Raw genomic sequence first — 21,225 nt, 5'->3', positions numbered from 1 at the left:
ATTAGTCACCCCTATGGTAGGCACAAGGGCAGGGTGCATTGTAAGCATAAGGTAGGACAAGCCCTGACGTGTGTGGCATGTCCTAATAGTGAATTACAGCCATTTTCATTTTTTCACTATTGCAAGGCTACCTGCTCCCCTAGGCCAGAATGGGCTGTTAGAATTGTTACATCCTATGATCCTAACAGACCCAGGGAACATGGTAGAAAATCGAGTTTAGTATGCCTGAACTCAGAATAATACAATACATCTTTTAGTAAAGTTTATTTTAATATTCTGTGTTTGCAAATACCACTTTTAGAAAGTTGGTATTTGCTTGCCTAACAATTTCAGCCCGCCTCTGCTATGATGTGTATCTGCCTGTCTGGTTTGTGTGTGTGACAGGGCTGGGAAAACCCAGAGGGCCAGGGCTAGGTAGCCTGGTGGTGAATAGAGAGATTGACATCCAGATGGGTGGGAGGAGTGCACCTGGACTCTGAATAGGGCTGTGCTCTGCCACCACAATGCTGGCTCCACCTCCTGTGGTGCGGCTGATGTCTCTGCCCTGCACCCTGAATAGAAAGAGTCATGTCAACAAAGTGCTCAAGAACTGGTTTGGACTGGGCAAAGGCCCCTCTACCCCAGAGGAACAAAGGAATTAGGGGTATAAGTATTGGGACCCTGCTCCCAAGAAATGAGATCCTGCTTGACAAGAAGAACCTCTGCCTGAGGAGAAGGAACTAGGAAAGCTGTAAGGAGGAGTACTGTCCCTGACCTGGGGGATTGGTCTGCAGTGGTTGCCTTGCTGCTGGAAGGAGAGGAGATAGACTACAAAGACTTTATTTCAACTTGTGCTTAAAAGATCTCCAAGGGCTTGTGCTGAGCTTGCCCCCTGAACGAAGTCCCAGGACCAGTGGACTTCACCCCCCAGCTCCCCAGAGTTCTTTGAAAGTGCCTACTGCTGTTGTTGGGCCTTCTGAGGGACTGCGTGTCGCAAGGAGCTGGGAGCGCGACTCAAGAAGAAGAAGCGTGCCGCCGTCGGAGCTGTTGTTGTCGCATCTCGCAAAGGGTGTCGCCGCTGCAGCATCGCATCGAGCGGAAGCGTCTCGCATCATTCCAGAAGTGTCTCGCAATGCCGAAGAAGCGTGTCGCCATCGCAGCTGACTCATTGCACCGCATCAAGAGAAGAGTCTCGCATCGAGGAAGAAGCGTGTCGCCATCGCAGCCATCGTAGTTGTCGCATTGCACCGCATCAAGAAAAGCGCCTCGCATCCACGGAGAAGCGTGCCGCCGTCGGAACTGCTGTCGTCGCATCGCGTCAAGGGTTGACGCCGCTGCAGCATCGCATCGAGCGGAAGCATCTCGCAAACGTCGGAGAAGAGTGCCGCTGCCAAGGCCGCTGTCGTCGCATCGCGTAAAGGGGTGACGCCGCTGCAGCCGACGCATCGAGACGAGTCTTCTCGCAACATCGGAGAAGCGTAACGCATCTGGAAGATCTTCCTGTCTTTATTTCTTTGCACCAAAAACTTCATTGCATCAGCATCGTTGCAACAATTTCGTTGCCCTGCGTGTCGCATCTAAGGTACATTGACTTAAAGTGTCGCATTTAAGAACTTAAGAGAACTAAGCAAACTTCTACCATCTTAAGTAACAGTATTGTGTATTTTTGTCGTTTGATGGTCTTGTGGTAACTCTATATAAAGAATCCTTATTTTTAATATAAAAACCTGTGTGGTGTCCATTTGTAGTGTTGTCACTTGGTTACTGTATGTGTTCACAAATGCTTAACCTATAACGCTCTGAGATAAACCTTGTCTGCTCGCGCCAAGCTACCTAGAGAGTGAGCAGGGGTTATTTTAGGAGTGTAACCCCTTACCCTGACTAGAGGAAAGGTTCCCTGCTTGTCACAAGTACCTACCTGTGCCAACCAGAGAACCCGGATTCTAACATTGGTGGTCAGCGGTGAGGATTCTGGACTTGCATTTGTGACTCGTGTATAGTAATTGGTGAACACTACTTAGTGAGTGCAGACCGTAAACGCAACCAATACTTGTTGGTAGATTTCTTTTGGGACTGTCTCTTTTTGAGCACTGCCAATCTTAACCATGGTGGAGAAAGCAGCATCCATAGTCTCTGTTAATACTAAATTTGAACGGGAAGAAGAGAAACTGGAAAGCTACAAGTTATCACAGCTGAAATTCTTTTGCAAGAAATTTAATGTTTGCACTACTGGATGCAAACATAAGGTAGAGTTCTACAAGGCGCTGAGGCCCTGGGTAGAAGCAAGGAATACCACTGATGATAATAATGCAGAGGAGCAGCTGGATGGGCCAGTGGGTCCAAGAGGAAGGAGAACCCCTTCCCCTGCAGGTAGCAGTGTTTCTAGTAAAAGTTTATCTCCAGAGGAGTTGGCAGACAGGAAGGAAACCAGAGCTCATGAGATAGAGATGGCAAAACTAAATGGACAACTGGCAATGGAACAAAAAGGCTGGAAATGGAAGAGAGAAAAAGCTAAATGGAGCATGAGATGAAAATGAGGGAGCTGGAGTTGAAAGCCCAGGGCTTGGGAAGCACTCCCTCTGGTGGCAGCACACCCCCAGTGCAGGTAGAGTCCAGAGTGTACATACCCAAAGATGTAGTGAAGGAATTTTTTTAAAATGATGACATAGGGCAGTGGTTCAAAGCCTTCGAAGTAGCCATGTCCTCCCACCGGGTCCCTGAGAAGGATTGGGGAGCAGGGTTGTGGGGACGGTTCTTGAGTGAAGGGCAGGACACACTGCTAGATTTGCCCTCAGAAGTGTATAACTCTAACCCCCATATGAAGGAAGCTTTAATGGCTAGGTATGGGTTAACCCCTTAAATGTATAGACAGAGGTTCAGGGGTTGCACTAAGATTCCCAATAGTACGTATGTGGAGTATGTGACTTTTTTTTGCAGAGCACTGGATGGTTGGCTGAAGGGTAGCAAGGTTGATAATTTTCAAGGGCTTCTTGATTTAATGGCATGGGAGCACTTGTCCAGTAATTGTTTTCCTGAGCTACGCCAGCACCTGATTGATAGTAGGCTGACTAACCCTAGGAAGCTTGCTGAGGAGGCGGACCGCTGGGTCAGTACCAGCGTCCACAAGGGTCCCGTGGGAGACTCCGCCAAAGGTGGGCACGGTCCCCAGCAGAAGAGCGGGGGGGACAAGGGTAAACAGAGGGAGTTCTAGAGGAGGCCCCAAAGTAATCCCCAAGGGAACCAAGGGAAAGGTTCTCAGCCTCCCCCACCCCAGAAACCGACTCGGGCCCGACAGGTATCCCTGTTCAAAGAGGGCCCCCAACCTGTTACAGATGTGGTGAGCTGGGTCATTTTGCCAATGATCCCAAGTGTCGCCAGTTTGGTAAACCAGCACCCCCTGGTGCAACCCCCCGGCAGACGGCTAGTGTAGCCCTGGGTGGAAAGATGGGTGTCCAAGGTGGGTGGGGTTCAGTAGAAATGTTTCTGGTCTCATTAGGAGACCGTGAAGTGGTCCCCAAAACCCAGCTGCCTGAGAACACTAAAAAATACAGGCAGTGGGTGACCATAAATGGCCATAGGGTGGAAGCTCTCAGAGACAGTGTGACGGCTGTCAAGCGCCACCTGGTGTCTCAGGAGCAGGTTGTCCCAGGAGCATTCTATCCGGTTGTTGCCGCCGACAACACCGAGAGTCACTGCCTGGTGGCTCAGGTTCCCTTTGAGTGGGGGGGTGTCTGGTACTCTTCAGGTAGCTGTGAGGCCCGCCATGCCTGTAGACTGTCTGTTAGGGAACGATCTGGAGAGCTCACCTTGGGCTAAGGTGGAGCGGAGTGCTCACCTGGAGATGTTGGGTATGCCAGATTGGGCGTGTGTCACCACACGGTCCATGACAGCGAGTAGAGGTGCTCAAGAGGACCTGGAGCCTGAGAAGGGAGGCCCAGGAACCGGCCTTAGGGAGAAGAGGCAGGGGGCGCAGGAAACCGGCCCCTGAAGTTCCCACGGTCCAGGAGGAAGCAGACCTTGAGGGGGATGCCCTGGAACCTACAGGGGAACAGATAGCTGAACTGGGGGACCTGCCTGAGCTGACCCATTGGCAGCAAGAAGGAGGACTCTCCAGGGAGGAATTCTGCAGGGAGCAGAAAGAGTGCCCTTCTCTCGTGGGTATGCGGCAGCAGGCTGCAGACCAGGCCAACGGTGATCAGTCTGGAACACATTTCATTTACTGGGAGAACGACCTCCTGTATTCTGAGCCTAAGGTTGCTGAGCCTGGGTCAGCCCGTGTGCTGGTGGTACCCCAGCGCTTCAGAGCCTTCCTACTGGGGCTGGCTCACGATGTGCCAATGGCAGGACATTTGGGGCAGCACAAGACCTTTGAAAGGCTTGTCACCCACTTCTTTTGGCCCCAAATGCGCAGTAGTTCAGACACTCACTGCAGGACCTGCCAGACTTGCCAGGCAAGTGGGAAGAGTGGAAGGAAGCAGAAGGCTCCACTCCAGCCATTCCCTGTGGTCGGTACCCCATTCCAGCGAGTGGGGATTGACATTGTAGGGCCACTGGACCCCAGGACAGCGATGGGCAATAGGTTCATAATGGTCCTGGTGGACCATGCCACCCAGTACCCGGAAGCCATCCCTCTGAGGACAGTGACGGTCCCCGTGGTGGGATGTGCGCTGATGGGAATTTTCTCCCGAGTGGGATTCCCAAGATTTTTCACTTTTATTTGGGGGGTCGGAAAAGGGCGTAGTTCATTTACCACCAAGAAGGACACCAAACAGAGGTGTTGTTGCCAAATAGGATGACTTCAGTTTTTGATAAATTTAATTTAAGACACTTGTTGTCCATCCATTGGCTCACAGCACTCATACAGTTATAGAATATGTTGCTCATATCAGGGCCTTTGCTAGAAAGAGAAACCATGAAATGGGTGTCATCAGCATTTGACACTAATGACAACCCAAAAGATTTCACAAGAGAAGCCAATGATGTAACGTAGAGATTGAAAAGGGTTGGGCTTAACAACGAAGCTTGTGAAACCCCGTAAGGTAAAGAAATGGATTTGGATGTAAAATAATTTAGGGAAACAGATTGAACAGGGTCAGTGGGCAATAAGCGCAGTAATGAAAGTGCGACCACCCTCCTCCCCCTCAATCCCTCCTTGTTCCAACCGGTCAATCAAACGGTCATGATTGACCATGTTGAATGCTGCAGATAAGTCAAGTAGGATAAGGGCAGCGATACCGCCCTCATCCACGGGTGCCTTGATTACTCCTTTGGCCACTATTAGTGCTGACTCAGTGCTGTGGCCTTTACGAAACCCAAATTGCGTGTCGTTTAGCAAATTATTGTTATCCAAAAAAGCCGCCAGCCGTGAGTTCATAAACTTTTCAACAGGCTTTTTTTTTTTGCATATTTATATAGCGCGAACTCAACCCGAAGGTATTGGAGCGCTTTACATAGCACCGTATTTACATTACACATTCAGGCACGGGGAGATTAAGTGATTTGCCCAGAATCACAGGATGTGGACGCGACCTCGAGGCTCGAACTCTGGTTTCCAGCACCAAAGTCGGCAGCGCAGCCGACAGACCACATCCTCTCCTTGGCTGAAAAAGGCAGCCTTGAAATGGGTTGATAGTTGTTTGGATCAAGCGGATTCAAATTTCTTGAGCAATGGGAGAATTGACGCTGATTTTCAGTGATTCGGAAAACAACCTGCCCAAAACTGGGTGGCAGTTGGGTCAGATGCTAGCTGTACAATCGAGGGGGGACATGGGTCGGAGGGGGAGCCTGACTTAGTACTTAGGATGGCTGATTTGACTTGTTCTTCAGAGCTATTTTCAAATTCAGTAAACAATACCCTATCTTTGCCATTGTGATGTGGCGAAGGAAATGGGCATGCAGATGGCAGAGGGACCGCCACCGCCTGCCCGGCAGTGGCGGTCCCACCGCCATCGTAATGAGCCCCTTAGCTCTGTCCAAAGTGTATTCTGCGCTACTTTCTTTTTAACTCTCACTAAGTGCCCATAACCCTGATTGCATGATTTCGAAAAGCAATTTGTTTTGCATATTAAAATGTCCTAGGACTAAGCCTTGCAAAACTCTGTTTCATATTAAACATTCTGCATCATACCAAGTACATTTATGGGTGACCGATGTCCTAGAGCTTGCAGTTGGCCGCAGCCAAAGTGACTGTGAAGAAGGGATGGAGGGGTGTCAATCCCCTGTAATACAAGGACCCAGACTCAGAAATATATTCAAAGGATATGAGCGTTTATTGACATAGTTCCAGCTCATAAAATAATCAGAACACCAAAGGAACAGTCTTTAAAGAGGTCGGAGTTCTCGTTATGCTCGGAGTAGTCTGGTCCGGTCGTTCTCCTTGGTAGTCAGGGACGCTTCCGGTATTAAGGCGACAGGGATCCAGAGGACTCTCTCAAAGAAAAAGGAAACAGAAACCGGGGGTTACTTCCAATACCGGGAATCCGGATATGAAAGGAGGGGGAGGGGAAGTGAGGGGATCACCAGGGACCTTTACCGTTGAAATGCACTCGTGTGGGGGAGGTGCGCTGTTGCGAAAACACACCCAACCGTCCCGTGACCACCCTCACCCACCCCTACCCGTTCCCTCCCCGTGAGAATACGAGCCCCCTTAATCTGGCCCGTACCTTGTGGTGCCACACTTCTCCAGAAGCGTGGCGGGGCGGAGCGTGGACTCGTTGGCCTCCCGGCTTTCTCTGCTCTTGGGACGACGCAGCCTCTGGGTCTTCTCTCTTCTCCTCCTGCGGCGGCACTGCTTCTAATACCTCCGACTCCTGGATACTGAAGACCTCCGTGAGTGTTCGGGACGACTTCTCCTCTCCTGTCTGTGTCGCGCTGTGTTCTTCCGGACGCCGTGCTATGAACTGCACCGAAGCTTCAGATTGGCGGATGGGCGGTGACGTCAGAGGCGGGGTCCCCTCCTCCGGGAATGTCCACTCCGCCTTAAAGGGACCATGTCCATCCTGCATTCGGGGCAGAAACGAACACGTATTAAAGTCCTCACCCGGCTCCCCCTGACAGTGACCTAATGTCAATTTTCATGGGATTAAACAAGTCCAATATCATATCATTACTGTTGTCGGGCACTGAGGATGGCTTCTCAGAACTGTACCAAAATGTCTTCAAAAAGAGGAAGTTCATCATAGTATTTTTTGTCTTTCCAGCCCTCCTATTATTAGCTGGAACATTTGCAAAGTAGTACTCTGCCTGGTCAAACCCCCTGATCTCTATTTGCCCCTAATGTTCAGCACGAGATTGGCTATGAGGGGGACGAGATCGCTCTTTACCCTCCTTATAGTAACTGTATCATCCACATTTTCCAGCTTTCTAGATGGACTATAATATAGTCAATCAGTGAAGCATTTTTTCATTAGCATAAGTCATTTGGGCTGGACTATAAGAGGGGATTCGACCATTCAAGAAACAAACACTTGCTGTATAGGGAATGTCAAGAGGGCCTTCATTTCTTATCTGCTTTTTCTGAGATCATATCTGGAATCAGAATACCCCGGCAGTAATCTTTTGCTAGATTCTCTATATTAATGGCATCATCGGAGGGGCATGAATTAAAGTCCCCACAAATCAGCAGCCAGTGCTCACCTCTGTATGGATTCTTGTCTTATCTCATCTTTTGATATTCCTCTCTGATAAGCTTAATGTAATGTGTAATATTACTGCAAGTTGCCTGCACCATAGGAGTCCACCTGGGAGAAATGTATACATCAACAAAGTCAATGATTGCAATTTCCGTACTAACCTTCGTTAGTCCCACATATAATGCATTAGGAGAAAGGTGAGCTTCCTCCAGTTGTTTTAACTCACAGTTTAATTTACAAGATACTCATACTGACCCCCCCACAGATCTCCCGTATTTAAAATTCACTAAAGCCAACTGCGCCCTTTTCAGACAGTACCCATGCAAATTATGTGATTACTGATATCTTTTAACCATTTTACATCATCTAATTTGTTGTTTAATCCAGCAATATTTCATTATAGAATGTGTATATTGGTTCCTGTTAGTATAACGTTTCCCATTCCTCTGGGAGCATCGTTCAACCACTTAGCACTTCCTCATTTGCCGCTGTTGCAGAACATTCAGTGTGGCCCATCTAAAATCCTACTCTCGCTTTTACTTGCAAGGGTTGCAGCCAGCCATGTCCATCCTGCCCACAGTTGATTCCGGCTCCCCTATCCTTGGAGATCACTCCAGAGTTGGGAAGTCTAACCATCCCTGGGTGGTCCCCCATTGTAATAGGGAGTTTATCAAACTCATCCTCATTATGTTACTCTGTGGTGGTACTTGGTTGCAGAGCAAGACATCTATGCCCATAATATGAAGGTTATCCAGAAGCTTTAGGATCAGTCTACTTATGCCAAGTGATGCAAGCTCCACTTTCATTGTTTGAAGGTCAGTTGAAAACTGTGGCATAAACTGAATCTTAAAGTGCCACTCACAGTAGTCACTTTATGTGATACAAGTCCTAATGCCAGGCATAGGACCTCCTATTATAATATGTTTGGCTAAATATCAATTTGGGTACAAGAGGGCCAGTGTGACTAGACTGCGACACTATTCATTGCATCTTGATAAGCATAGTGAAAGTACTCGTTGCAAGTAGCGAGCAACTGTGCAGACTCGTGCATCATTCTGCCCCACGCCCATCTTTGTAATATAACTACAATAGTGCCCCTAGCGGTGATGAAGTGCCACTTAGCCAAAAATAAAGAAGCAAACAGGTGGGGGATCCTCATTGAAATGTGCAAGCTTAAAGGGGATATGGGCAGGTGTACACGAGAGAGACTAGTCCTAATATGCACACACTAGCCCCATCTGTAAAAGAAAAGGAGAATTCACCCGACAACATTTAATTTTACCTTCATCTTTCTCAAGAGTCAACTCATTGATCCCCAAAATCATGTAGCATGTTCTGTCTGACTATTAAGTTGTAAAATCGGTTAATAAAGGTGATTATAGGTTCTGCAGGTAAGTTTCAGTGTCAGTAAAGAAGCAAAGGTACTAACAGGAACTGGAGCTAAACAACCCTTTGGCCCTTAATGGGTGTTGCTCCAATAACACCGATAACCACCTATTGTCTTCATAATGTGAGGAAACCAATATTTCTGAGTTGGGCCTTAATCACGTGTCAATTGCTGCAGCATGCGAGCACAAGACAGTGGTAGCAAGTGGTATGTTAAGATAAGTTATTACAATTCATGCCATGTAACGACACTGAATTCACATGACAAGCATTTAGTCCAAAGTTTTGTACACCGCACCATATAATTATGCGCAAATATGCATTTGTGAATTAGATCACAAGTGACATCATGTGAATGGAACATTCCTGTTCTTCTCTTCAATGGCCATATCCCGTCACCAGTATAGCCTCTTGTTTTTTTCCTTTTTCAAAACAGGTCTGGTGTTCTATGTGATTCTGTACCCATTTTTGTTCCTTGACATAAGAGGCCTCGGTATCCTGCTAGGGTTGTACATCTGCTGCTATACAGTGTGAAAACCCACCATTGTTGCTTACTCATTACTAAGTCTACACCACGTCTTAATACAAAAGTATCCAAGAATTGCCCTTTAAAACTGTAGAGCTACTGCATTCCTTTTATCAAACCTTTTTCTTTCTATGTTACCAGGTGTATGTCCAACCTATATGAGGAACCTGACTGGTCTCAAAAGGATTTGCAAAGTGTAATCAGCTCTACCAGAGATTCTGTGACCAACAAGAAGAGGGCTTTTTCTGTGGATCGCTTGAAATATTACTACCAAGAGCTATCCTCAATGGAGAGCGAAGGGAGGAAAGTCTCCTACGTAGATCTCTGGGGGCTTATCATTGAGTGTATGCTGCACCAGAAGGTAAGAACCCCCCTCTAGGCCTGATGAATGTCCATATTTGGTTATCCGAACCCACTGACTTCCATAATTATGTGTCTATGAGTCACAGCGTCATCCCATTAAGTCAGGCGTAGGTGGACACCTAAGGTGCTGCCCTCTATTTAAAGCCACAAGAGGCCTGGTTTTTGGGAAGGTTTTTTGGGGATGACCGGATAGTGTTGCTTGGACTTTATAGGGGTGAGCACTGTAGGAAAAGTGTGCTTCCAGTAATAAACACAAGCATTGGCATAGCCAATAGGTCTCGCCTTTGGGACCTTATAAGTGTTTAGCCATGCAACACTTGATGTTGTTGCACCAAGGATACTGTGCTTGATAGCTAAACAATTATAAGGTCCCAAAGGCGAGACCTATTGGCTATGCCAATGCTTGTTTAAAGATGTTGTACAGCAACGCGGGCTGTTGTGCAACATGGCTTAAAATAAATAAAAGCAAAGCACTATGGCATCATCAATGCTGGACGCCATAGCATTTTGTTTTTATTTATTTTGAGCCATGTTGCAGCACGGGCTGCTGTGGAACATTTTTTAAAAAACATTGAGAAAGTCACTGAAATCTATTTGCTTTGTCAATGCTTGTTTTTAGTTTTACTATTTTGTAAAGTCAATGCAAACAAAAATCACTCACGTTTCAAGAGCATTCAAAGGGGTCTTTGTCAGGACCCTTCTTGTAGCTGCCGCCTCATAGATTTGAGAGGAAGCCCAATAATGAATCCGGATTGGCTCAATGAATTGCATTGCATGGATCAGACAGATGCACGTTGAATTAATCTGACATATGTTAAGGGACCATAGAAGTTCATATGTGCATGTCGACCATGAGGAGAGTGCAGTGTAACAGGCCACCATTCTTGATGGTAAATCCCATATTAATACCTTTTGAATGACCCCGCTTTTCAGTTACATGATGGGGCCAGTGTTGGACTGCCACAGAAAATAGGCACAGGCACCCTAATGACTCTGAAGCAACTCCCCTTTTCAATATAAATACAGAAAAAGTCCCTAAGAATATCAGTAAAGCTCATTTTTGTACATTCATCTTTCCACGCAGCATGCTGCTGCAAACACGGGTCCCGAGGCAAAATAGCAAATAAAATGGGATTTGGTCAAACATTTTCAACTGAAGTAAAGAGAAATATATTCATAAATTAATTAAAGACAAAACTATCAGTATGAGCGGACACTGAAAAAAACAGTTGAGCTGGAAAAAATAAAACAGAAACTGGTGGCAATATATTAATAGAGACAAGAAAAAGAGCATGTCAGTTTTCTTCGGTTTCAGGTTGAAAAACAGAAGTTGCCAAGCAGGACACAATGATAGACTATCAAGCTGACATGTTAATATGGAAAGAAGCAGATAATTAGGGAAAAAACCATATTTGTGAATCGCCTTCATAAATATGAGCCTTGCTTCTAAATAAAGAAATAAGAATGAATGCAGAATATTTAGAGTGAAAACGTAAAATGTAGATGACCGCGCCAAAGTAACGTAAGGCCATTTATAAGACAAGAGGGCACATAAAAAATAAGAAGTAAATAAATGCAACATTTTTCTAGAGATAACAAAGGAAGAAATGGCAAGAACAATGGTCGACAATGTGAAAGGATTAGGGTAAATCAAGTGGAATCAAAATAGATGAGATTTTATAATGAGTAGCATCATGAAAAAATTACAAACTGATCCAGGGGAATATAATCCTGTTGCATTGCAATATTTCTAATCCTTGTATTTGAGCCACCATAATTTCAAACAAGCATTGCAGGGTTGCACGTGCGCGCGTGCCGGCAAACACGCGAGTGGTGTGCGCGCAGCACCACCAAAAGTGAAAGCAATGCAATCACGCTCCAGTTGGTGCCTCAGGTGCTGAAAGCAAGCGTTAGGCCTGCGCTGGTAGCACTTTGAAATCCCGTATACTAAATGTCTCACCTGAGACAGCGCATGCGCTGGCTCAGGCGAGACCTAAAAAACAAGACTGGTGACCAATTTTGTGCCATATGACATCATTTTTCACCTGCCTAGAAACTAACATCAGTGCTATCTGAACAGGGGTACAGTCTAGGCTCAAGGCTTGGCACCTTTTAAAACGCTGTGGCATACCATTGAGAGAGGTGGAGACGAGAGCTGGAGATAGCTACCTCTATGTGTGGTATTTGGGTAGCTTAAACTAAAGCCAAAGGCAGTGAGCTCTGTACAGGGTCATAGTCAGCATGCAGTCAGTGAGTGAAAGAAGAGGTCCACAAGTCCGATAGCATGCAAAAACACCACCCTTCTCTATTTTGACTGCCAGATCTTTTCCCTTCGCAAACTCGTACCAGCACCTACACCTCTCTGCCCCCTGACTACAACATAATCCATGGCTTGATTCCTCAACAGAATCCAGACACTCGCACATGTCCATCCACCATATTTACAACTGACCCATTTCCCATTTTTCACATCTTCAGATCATATGCCCTTTACCATTCCTAAAAGCCCAGAATGCCAAAAATGTCCACTCTTGATTTCTCTCTGATCTTCCCCAATCCGGTCTTTGCATATCTGTATGTGTATGTTTGTGTAGGATGTGTTTGTGTCTGAGAGCAGGTTTTTGTGTGTTGGGTGTGTTGGATTTATAGGATCTGTGGGTCTGTGGATCTGTAGGTGTGTGTGTGTTTTGGGGTGATGTGTGTGTGTGTGTGTGTGAGTGTGTGTTGGGCACTCTGTATGAATTGGTGAGTGTTTTAGGTTGGGTGAGTATGAGGATCAATGTGTTGGGCACTTGTGAAATAGGTTTTAGGTCTCAGACAAAGAAACGAATACATTTATATATGTATTAACCTTTCTATAGTGTAAACCTAGCTGGATTCTACTGAGTGCCCTTTTAAGATAAACAAACTGTAATTTCACTTGTGTGTTTCTGACGTTGCTAGAGTTGAGAGATTGTGTATGTGCTGGATTTTCTGGTAGCACAGGTGCATCAAAATGATACTATTATAATAGAGGTCCAGGCATGCTTGGCATGAGTTAAGAGGTGGGGATGCCCCCTACCTATGAGAACAGGGGCTCCTGGGGACAATCAGGGGCTCAGTATTTATCCAGCAGCTACTCTTGGGCCAGTTTCATCTGGTGAGCTGAATTTGAAGAGTAGATGTGCAATTCACCCTAGAGACAATTTCACCTGGTGATTTGACTTTAAAGAGAATGTATGAAATTCACCTTAGTGTTACACCCACAACTGCTCATGAGCAGCATTGGCGTGGGCTCCTGCAAGAGTTGATTTGGTGGAGTTGGGGGTCCACACGTACTTGCATGTCAAGGGGATTGAGTGCTGCTCTGCTTCTGGGGTCCTGCCTGGAGCTCCTTCAGTCAGATTCCTGCCTGCCCCATCTTGGAGTTCAGCTTCTCTGGGAGGTGGGAAGGGTGGAGCTGATGCTCACCTGCAGTCATATGGTCTTACTGGACAAAGATGGCTATCACTTGTTTGAAGGCTTTTAGTCGTGTTAAATTCAAGTCAAAATCCTTTTTTTCTGAGAAATGAATTATTTTCGAAATATTACATACTCTGTATTTAGCATGCACAATTACAAGCATCATAAGATCCGTACATAACACTAAATTCGATTAATACACCAACACTTATTGTCAGCCTGAAATAAAAAACAAACATTAAATTTCAAATTTGTTCACATTAAAACTCGATCAAAGGCCATCACATTATCATATACCAATTAAGAATATTTAAGATATTACTAATAACCCAAGACATAGAGTTCATTAAAACAGGTAAAACACTATGATGTGCAAAGTGCAGGGCTATACTTTCTTGGAGGGGGGGAAACACATTTCTCAGGGCCTGCATTTCATGTAACCAACTAGAAAAATATAAAGTGCAGCATCCAACCCGACCCCATCCTTACATACCTATTAGCAGCATTTGGAAACATGTCAAATTGCCCGAGGCATGCTTCACATCTTGCCAATCACAATTATAAAATGCAGTATGCAGGACAACTGTCTCAACCCCAGGTCTACCTTCGATCAACCTCCTAACATATTTGGAAATGGTCTATAAAATAAAAATAAGCTGTTACCAAAACTGGAAGTACAAATTCTACCCTCAGTCTGAATCAATTAAAAATAGAAAGTCTGACATAGACGGTTACAATCTTCTGTAAGAATTTACCAGTAGCAATAGCAGCATCTTGAAACCTGAGACCACGTATCAGGTTAAGTCCCTTATCTCGCGTTTGAATACCAAATTTTATAAAAACAGGACGGGGAATCTTCCTGCTTTCCTCACGGAAGAGTACACAGTCCAACAAAAGATGACTCGCTGAGTCCTTACGATCCCGCCGCCAGGGACGATGGCCCAGGTTCTCTGTAATTTTCAGCTTTAGACCTGGCATCAGCCATCCAGGGTCAATGTCAATCCTTAAACCTAAAATTTCATATCTCAGGTACTTATCTGGGATTTTATATAGACATCGAAAAGTGTCCATACTCTCCTGGAAAATAAGGAAGGGAGTAACAGAGGTCTTATTCTCGAGATAGTCCATATCCTCCCTTTAGCAGGTTTCCATAGCACATTGCCTAACAGTGCATTTTTTTCGACTGATTTGAACTACTTTACCTTCCTCTGGGTGTAAGTCGGGGACCCCCAGGCACCCTAACAGTAGACAGTAGACACAGGATTACTCTTGCAAAAGAAGGTTAGCAATACCTCAGAAAGGAATCGAGCCGATAGCTTCTCACCCTGAACCTCATTTATGATCACAAAGTAAAAGCGCAGGGCTCTTCATCTGCCAGGGCACACCATGTGACCGTAACCAGCTCCCTCCTTATATCTTGGATCATTGCACTTTTGGGAAGGTCAAGGAGCAGTTTCAAAATACACCCTTCTAGGCTCTCCCATGGGACACGCCAGTCTGTTGCAAACACCTCAGCCCCATGCCGAGCCTGAGGAATACATTTACCCTGGATCACCTTACTTAATGGCTCAAAAGTATAACTTTCAAATCAATAGTCAAACCTTTGCACTTCGGCTGATATTGATAATACAAGTTACAAAGAGGCCTTTATCCCAGCGCATATCATCTGCAAAAATCATACCCAGATACTTCTATTCTTGGACCTGCTCCAGCCGTACACTTCCCAGGAACCAGGTGAAGGTCCTTTTCTTTTTTGCAAAGAACAATGTCTTTGTTTTATCAACATTAATAGTTAATTTATTTTCAAGACAGTAGGAGTTCAGAGCATTACGTTTTCTTTGGAGCCCAATAGGCGTAAGACCCATCACTACAAGTTCATTTGCATACAAAAGACAGCTAGTATGCCTACCCCTTATCTTCTTGGAAAAACTATAGGTAGCACTTAATGTCTGAAGAAGGTCCGCAATGGACAAACTGAATAGCAAAGAGGCTAATACGCACCCCTGCAGCTGACCATTCTGTACTGGGATTTTCCTCAACAAACCACCTAACCCATCTAGGCCAACGTGGTCCCAGTTATCACTGTGGAGCCTCGTCAGCAGACCTAACAGGGCCCCGGAGATATTCCACTGATGGAGTTTACGCCAGAGCATACTTCTGTCCACTCTGTTGAAGGCCTCTCGGAAGCCGACGAAGCAGCAGCAGAGACTAAATGCCAGCTCCATCAACCTTCTTGCGGCTCCCCACAGTGTGAAACAATGGTTTGTTGTAGAATACTTTGGTCTGAACCCCCCTTGGTCAATGGGGATCAGCCCAGAATCAAAAGCCCAAGCTGCTAAATGCTTTTACAAAGTTTGACCAAACAATTTAAAAGTAATATCTAACAGGCTAATGAAGCGATAATTAGCCGGCTGATCCAATTTGCCTTTTTTGTGAATGGGCTTCACTATGACTCCTTTCCAGGAATCTGGGAGACAGCCTGGATATGTTACCAACTTGAAGAACACACTTCTAATTAGACCCTACCTAGTGAGTGGATACAAATATACCAGTCTTACTCAAAACTATGTGCATCAAGGGAAGGTGGTGATGAGAGAGTTACCGAATTCACCAGCCTCCAGAAGATTTTAAGGTGGGTGTGAGAGAGCCTCATTCTTAATATCGCCTGCACCTAGCGCTACCTGGCAGACGCTTGCTATTATTTTAATTGCCCTCGTTTTGTCGTATGTTTTCCTTGTAATTTGACTCACTTTGACCCCGGTTTTTAACTAGCTCAGAACTGCTTAAAATATTCCATTGTCGCCCCTACCTGTGCTTCTGCTCCCGGACCGCATCTCTGCACTGTAAAACTTGGCTGCTTCCACCGCCATTTGGGCGGCCCGGTCCCCGCGCTCTGTTTTCCTGGGGCGCCATCTTGGGTTGGTCTGGGAAGCACTCTGCAGCCATTTGCTAGCACCATCACGTGATCGGGCTAGAGTGCTACTTTATTGGTTGGTCATGACGCGCAGCGTGTACGCGCATCGGGGACGCCACAGTGACGCCGGAGTCACGCCAGAGTCCAGCCCGTCTGCGCTCGTCCGCGCCGAGGACGCGCTGGCCGGCTGGACTCTGGACTCGGACGGGGCTGTTGCCTCCTCACGGAGATATACGCATCAGGAGATGCTACGCCTGAAACCTTGCTACATGAGATGTTCGCACATCTTTGAACCAGACGACTTTCTTCGTCCCCTACTATGTGATTGTCACTATATGTGTCCACCGGGCAATCCCGCTCCCCCCCCCCTTTCACCTCTCATGCAATCCCCCTGTCGTCAACAGCCCCAGGACAAAGGGAGTTGAAGGCATCTTGATCAATAGCCGCTCCCTGGTTAAAAATAAAATAATGTTTAGAGAGATGGTCCTGGATAGAAAGCCTGCATTAGTGTTTATCACTGAAACTTGGGCTAAAGACTCATCTGGCCCTGATTTGATTGAAGCGGTCCCGGAAGGATACTGCCTGGCTAGATTAGATAGACAGGGACGAATGGGAGGTGGGATAGCCATTCTCTATCGAGATCACCTGCAATGCCACACAGTGCCTATACCTGATCTTCAGGATGGCGTTCAGGCTCTCTTCTTTGTGATAAAGGGCGTTGCCCTCTTTTTAATAGAATGCTACTGTATCGACCTCCTGGCCCGAGGACCGACTTCATGTGTAATCTTTTTCAGTATTTGGAGCCCTACTTTGGTCGAGAAAATTTCTCCATTCTAGGGGATTTTAACTACCATTTAGAAAGGCTTGATCTAACAGATACTTCGTCTCTTATTGATGCCCTGGCGTCCTGTGGACTCACGCAGCGAGTCCGCGGGGCTACCCATCGTGCAGGCCATATTCTAGATGGTATTTTTTCTAACGACCATCGTCTGCCCGTTAAGGATCCGGTACATCTGTCCTGGTCCGATCATCTTGCGGTCCCATTCCTGTTGGAATGCCCTCAGATGGATGGAAGCAAAACAGGGAAACACACCATGGGAATTGGCAGAAATCTTAGAAACATTAGTGCTGATTCCCTTGCACCTTGGGCTGGCAGTCTTTCCACCGCGGGCTTGGATAGTGTCCAGACAGCGGTCGGCCATTTTGAACGGGTTATTACTGAGGCCCTGAATGAACTGGCTCCATTACAGACCCGTCGTCGAGCCAGGAAGAGACCCTCTGCCCCATGGTATTCGGAATCCCTTAGACTCCTCAGGCAAGAAGTGAGGAGGATGGAGAGGCTTTGGCATGCTAGCTGGGACCTTAAGAATAAGGAAGCTCATAGGCTCCTGGTCAGGAAATACAAGGCTGAGATTGTGCAGGCCAAACAAAACTACTTTGTGGCCATGACAACTTCCCTTTCCTCGCCGAAGGAGCTTTTCAGAATTGTTGACTCTTTGGTCAACTTACAAATATCTGATCCGGTCGTCCCCTCGCAAGATTTGTGTGACAAAATTGCTTCCTTTTTTCACACTAAAATACAAGATATCCATCTGGCTCTTGAGATACAAAAAGCTTCGATCAGTGGGCCCTCCGCCTCGGATGAGGGGGATAGGACCACATCTGACATCTCCCCATTGAGTATTCTCGATTCTTTCCCCCCGCTGGTCTTACAAGATCTGGAGATCTTGCTTAACAAAACCAACTCTGGCTCCCCCTTAGACATCTGCCCCTTGAAGATCATCAAGCAGTGTAGGGAATCTCTCTTACCGCCTCTACTAGAAATTATGAATCGATGTATGAGAGATGGCATCTTCCCCTTGGAGTGGAAGAGTGCAGTAGTTAAACCTCTGCTAAAGAAAGCCTCCCTTGATCCGGAGGTCCTAAAAAACTTCTGTCCGATCTCCCTGCTTCCAGCCCCTGCGAAGATGCTTGAGGCACATCTAAACAAGCATCTCGCTGCCTTTGTGGAAGGCTCGGGCTGCTTGGACTTTTCCCAACATGGATTCAGGAGGGAATACAGTACTGAGTCGGCCCTCACCATCGTGCTTGATAAGATCCGCACTAGAGTAGATGGGGGCCAGACCACCCTCCTGGTCCTGTTAGATCTAACTGCGGCCTTCGACACCCTCTCCCCCTCAATACTTATACATCTTCTGAGGGAGGTGGGGGTGAGGGACGCAGCTCTAGATCTGATGACCTCCTTCCTTAAAGGAAGGGAACAAAGAGTCAAGCTGGGAGAGTTCCTATCTCCATCCCGACCAGTGCTTTGTGGGGTCCCGCAGGGGTCGGCCCTTAGTCCGACCCTATTCAACATCTACGTGACCCCACTGGCCAGATTAATCAGAACTTTCGGGATGGAGGTAGTCTCTTATGCAGATGATACCCAGATCCTCGTCTCTCTCTCCCATTCAGATGTACCAACTGCCTCCAATTTTAGATCTTGTATGGAGGCAGTTGGTCAGTGGATGGTTCAAAATTCGCTTAAACTGAATGGGGAGAAGACTGAGGTGATGGTGTTTGGAGGGAATCAGAACACCTGGTCAGCCAGCTGGTGGCCTGATTCGCTGGGAGTATGCCCTTCCCCCACGATATCTGCTAGGAATCTTGGGGTGATGATAGATCCTGCCCTGAATATGGGCGGACAGGTTAGTAGAACCATCTCTACCTGTTGGGGCTTAATTCACACCCTGCGAAGAATCAGGAAATATCTTTCCCTACAGTCCAGAAAACAAATAGCTGTCGCTCTCATCGGCTCACGACTGGACTACTGTAATGCGCTGTATGCAGGGCTAAATAGAAGCCTACTGCAGCGCTTGCAGGTAGTCCAGAATGCCGCCGCTAGATTTGTTCTGGATGTTCCCAGATGCTCCTCGGCCACTCAGGCTAGGAGAACACTGCATTGGCTACCGGTAGAATATCGAATACGGTTTAAGGTTTTATGTATGACCTACAGAGCCATTGCAAGGAATAATGACATGGGAGTTGGCTCTATCATCTCCCACTATATTCCTGGAAGGGACTTGCGTTCCTCCAGGAAATTGCTCCTGACAGTCCCCCGCATACGAAGAGCCAAGTGGGGTGGCAGGGCTTTTTCCACTCTGGCTCCTAAATGGTGGAATGATCTTCCTTTGGATCTCAGGTCGTTGCCTTCCCTACAGAGATTCCGAAGCGCCCTCAAAACTCGCCTCTTCCTGCAAGCCTATGTGTAAGGTGGTACATTTATATTTTTATTTCTTTTTAATAGGCGCCTTGATACCTGCGGGTTATTGTCTTGCGCAAAATAAACTCTCTATCATCATCATCATCATCATCAAGTTCCTACTATTTTTGTCCTCAATGGCGGCCAGCAACAATTCCCAATTTAGCCTATAAAATTCCCCCTTTTTGAGGGCATACAGATTTCGATAAGCAATTTTCGAGGCCACCATGGCTTCCCTTAGACTGGTGTTACTTGGATCAAAATTCAAATGGCAGCGATTCCTATTCACCACTCTTCTGCCCTCCCGACAATCATCATCAAACCAGCTAACCCACTTCATTGTGGTCCCACAGGATTGATGAGGGCCCCCCATTGCCATCTAGAAAGGGGATAATAGTTGTTTTGTTAGTCTGCAATGTCAGCCCATCACATACTCACTTGCTTCCAGATCTAAAGGTTCGAAGGGGTTCAGTGATCACAAGACCAAATTGTCCTATGGTAGGCTACCACTGGGTACAAGGGAAAGCGTCCCCGTAATGGGACTGTGTCTTTAAATTCCAAGCTAAGCAAGGAGGTCGCTTCCCCTAAATAAAGAACGCTAACATTTGTCACCTGAAAAACTGATGAATTGAAACAAAAACATAATAGGTGGGTATGTTGCTAATACTATGTTTAAAGGATCTGGCCGCAGGAATGTCATCATTGCATCGACCATTGACAATAATCAAATTCAGCTGGGCTAGACAGGCCAAGACCTTCCCCCATCCCTTGCACTCACTGAAAAGGTACAACCCGGAATCTTTAATGCAAAACTCAGTTCTTTCATTGACTCATCAAATTCCTTTAAAGCTGATCTCCCACCACAAAAAGTGCTTTTGGATAATCCAGTAACAGTTTTTTCACATCATAGACCAAATTACATAACTCACATTCCGGGGCGAGTTGGGGGGACATATACATTGAGACATTCCATCTGATTTAGCCCCACATCATTGGGAAACAAGTCAATTAGGCCGGCAAGAACTCATACACAGGAACTTTGAAGCTTAGTTATCTTCTTCCTTTCTCCCAAAATGGACAGCGACTAATATTAACAAACCCCCCACTGCTCTACCTCTTGCCGAGGCCATAGCACTTTGACCTACAGCAGCAAACTCCTCAACTGCTGGGCACTCTAGAAGCCAGGTCTCCTGAAGGAACAATATTGGATAATTGGTCAAGACCTCTCGATAGTTTCTGCTTACATAAATGATTTGAACCCATGTACGTTCCATATCAAAACGTTACCCGGCCGTGGATACCCTGCGTCCTACCAATCAATATCCTCCACCCCTCTCCCATTCCTAGTTTTCTTATTTTTTTTTAACCTTTTGTTTGGGGTAGTGTAGTCTTATATTTTTGTCCCTGATTCTTTAACCTTGGAGAATTTGATCAATCATCAATCTGGGTCCATCTGCAACCTCCCTCTACATTGGCACTCAGGATTATCAGTCTCCAGCTTCCATCTTCCTGGAGGTTTTTGTATCTCAGGCTTTTACTCTAGTTTGCGTCACCTGCAGATCATTCATATTGTGGGAAGACAAAGTGGCTTCCTTACCTGTGGCATTGGCACTTACCTCAGACAGACCAGCACCCAGAATTGGAACAGATATTCACAGCCAGCCCCTGACACCTTAGTGTGGTCTATTGCTTTCCCCTCGATATCTTTAGGCAGTGTCTTAGGATGCCACAGTTAACTTTGTTG

At 46.4% G+C, this 21,225-nt stretch overlaps 1 protein-coding gene across 1 annotated transcript in view; it reads left to right on the top strand.

Annotated features, from left to right (window-relative positions):
• Nucleotides 1–21,225, top strand: part of PLA2G4F (phospholipase A2 group IVF) — a 238,999-nt gene that overhangs the window by 133,717 nt on the left and 84,057 nt on the right. The window contains exon 13 of the mRNA XM_085627089.1: nt 9,664–9,883. Coding sequence (XP_085483215.1) covers nt 9,664–9,883 — 220 coding nt within the window. The remainder of the gene's footprint in view (nt 1–9,663; nt 9,884–21,225) is intronic.

This window comes from Triturus cristatus, chromosome 9, assembly GCF_964204655.1.
Source record: "Triturus cristatus chromosome 9, aTriCri1.1, whole genome shotgun sequence".
Taxonomy (NCBI): Eukaryota; Metazoa; Chordata; class Amphibia; order Caudata; family Salamandridae; genus Triturus; species Triturus cristatus.
The sequence above is the reverse complement of the archived record's forward strand: the minus strand, read 5'-3'. Positions and strand labels throughout refer to the sequence as shown.